The following is a 1,622-nucleotide window of genomic DNA, read 5'->3' as shown; positions in this document are numbered from 1 at the left end:
AGGGCCGGTGAGGTCAGGTGAGGTCAGAGAGGTCCGGTGAGGTCAGAGAGGTCCGGTGAGGCCAGGTGAGGTCAGAGAGGTCCGGTGAGGTCAGGTGAGGTCCGGTTACCTGCTGTAGGCGTAGTACAGGTAGGGGAAGAGCAGAACTCTGCAGCAGAAGAAGCTGAGCAGCAGGGCGGCGCCGTTGACCCGATGCAGCAGCCAGTCCTGCTTCTGGAACTGATGAAGACACCTGGTCAGGTACAAACACCTGGACCCGACTGGACTCTTAGCGGTTCTGTTGGGTCGGACCGGGTCCAGAACATGAGATTACCTGGATCAGAACTTTCCCCAGACAGACGGACGGCGTGCTGAGCTCAGCCAGGAACAGAAGGCCCTGGAAGTAATCGCCCCGCCCCTGGCGCCACACCTGGAGGGACAGAGGTCAGGGGTCGGCGACCTCTGGACGGCTCCCTGACCCATCTGGACCAGGTGGTTCCGTCTCATCTTTAACAGGCTCTTCTCTCCAGAACCAGAACCTGGTTTCACAGTCAGTTAATGAGGCTGTTTAACAGACAGGTGGCGCCACCTACAGGCTGGAGGCTTCATTACAGGCTCCAACAGAACTCCTCTGGCCCGGTAGGACCCAGCAGAACTTTGACCCGGTTCCGACCCAGTTTTTAACATTTACATTTCAGTTTTAGTTTCAAATTGAATTGGTTTTTAGTTTTAATCTGGTTTCAGATCTGGATTAGAGCTGGTTTAATGAACAGTTCAGTCAGGCTTTTGGACCAGAACCTCTTGGTTCTGACCCGATATTGGACCGGGCCAGAATAGAAAAAAGAACCACAGATGAAGAAGTTGGAGAACTTTAGATGTAATGTCAGACATTCTCCAGTTTTTCATCAAACTGGTTCCAGTTTCTTCCTGAACTGGATCCAGCGTTGCCATAGTTACCAGAGAGGCGGGGCAGCAGAAGGCCACCATGAAGACGTGATGCAGAACCATCAGAACCTCCCGGCGCAGGAAACCCAACACCGCGGCGCACACCGAGCCACCGTCAGGCCACGCCTCCTGGTGACCTTTGACCCGCAGCCTGAACCAGTAGCACAGGAACATGGCCAAGAGGTCGTAGCAGAAATACGGCGTGGCGAACAGGATGTAGGCGTCGGCCAGCCAGTGTCTGAGGACGGGAAGCACAACCGGTCAAAGATGGCCGCCGGGTCATTCTGGACTCCCAGAAACACCCAAAACTAGCAGCAGGTTCTGCTGACCCAGTCGGTTCTGGTTCTGTTCAGCTGAATGTTTGACTGAACAATTACTGAAAAATAATCAGTAATTATGAAAACAATAATTTAATCTGAAAATCAAAGATTGAATCTAAATAATGTGAACCTATAGATTTTACCACAATAACAACAATAATAATAATAACAATAATAATAATAACAACAATAATAATAATAACAACAACAATAATAACAATAACAATAATAATAATAATAACATTAATAACAATAATAATAATAACAATAACAATAATAACATTAATAATAATAATAATAATAATAATAATAACATTAATAACAATAATAATAATAATAACAATAACAATAATAACATTAATAACAATAATAATAATA

At 46.2% G+C, this 1,622-nt stretch overlaps 1 protein-coding gene across 3 annotated transcripts in view; it reads right to left on the bottom strand.

Annotated features, from left to right (window-relative positions):
• Window positions 1-52: 52 nt before the first annotated feature.
• The window catches only part of LOC103469484 (protein FAM57B), a 7,409-nt gene continuing 5,839 nt past the window's right edge, over window positions 53-1,622 (bottom strand). For all 3 annotated transcript variants that reach the window (XM_008417189.2, XM_008417191.2, XM_017306157.1), the window contains 3 exons: window positions 937-1,162; window positions 314-409; window positions 53-219 (listed from right to left, as the gene is read on the bottom strand). In XM_008417189.2, coding sequence (XP_008415411.1) covers window positions 106-219; window positions 314-409; window positions 937-1,162 — 436 coding nt within the window. In that variant the 3' untranslated portion in view covers window positions 53-105. The remainder of the gene's footprint in view (window positions 220-313; window positions 410-936; window positions 1,163-1,622) is intronic.

This window comes from Poecilia reticulata, linkage group LG8 (genome assembly GCF_000633615.1).
Source record: "Poecilia reticulata strain Guanapo linkage group LG8, Guppy_female_1.0+MT, whole genome shotgun sequence".
Lineage (NCBI taxonomy): Eukaryota > Metazoa > Chordata > Actinopteri > Cyprinodontiformes > Poeciliidae > Poecilia > Poecilia reticulata.
This window is presented reverse-complemented; position numbering and strand designations above follow the sequence as displayed.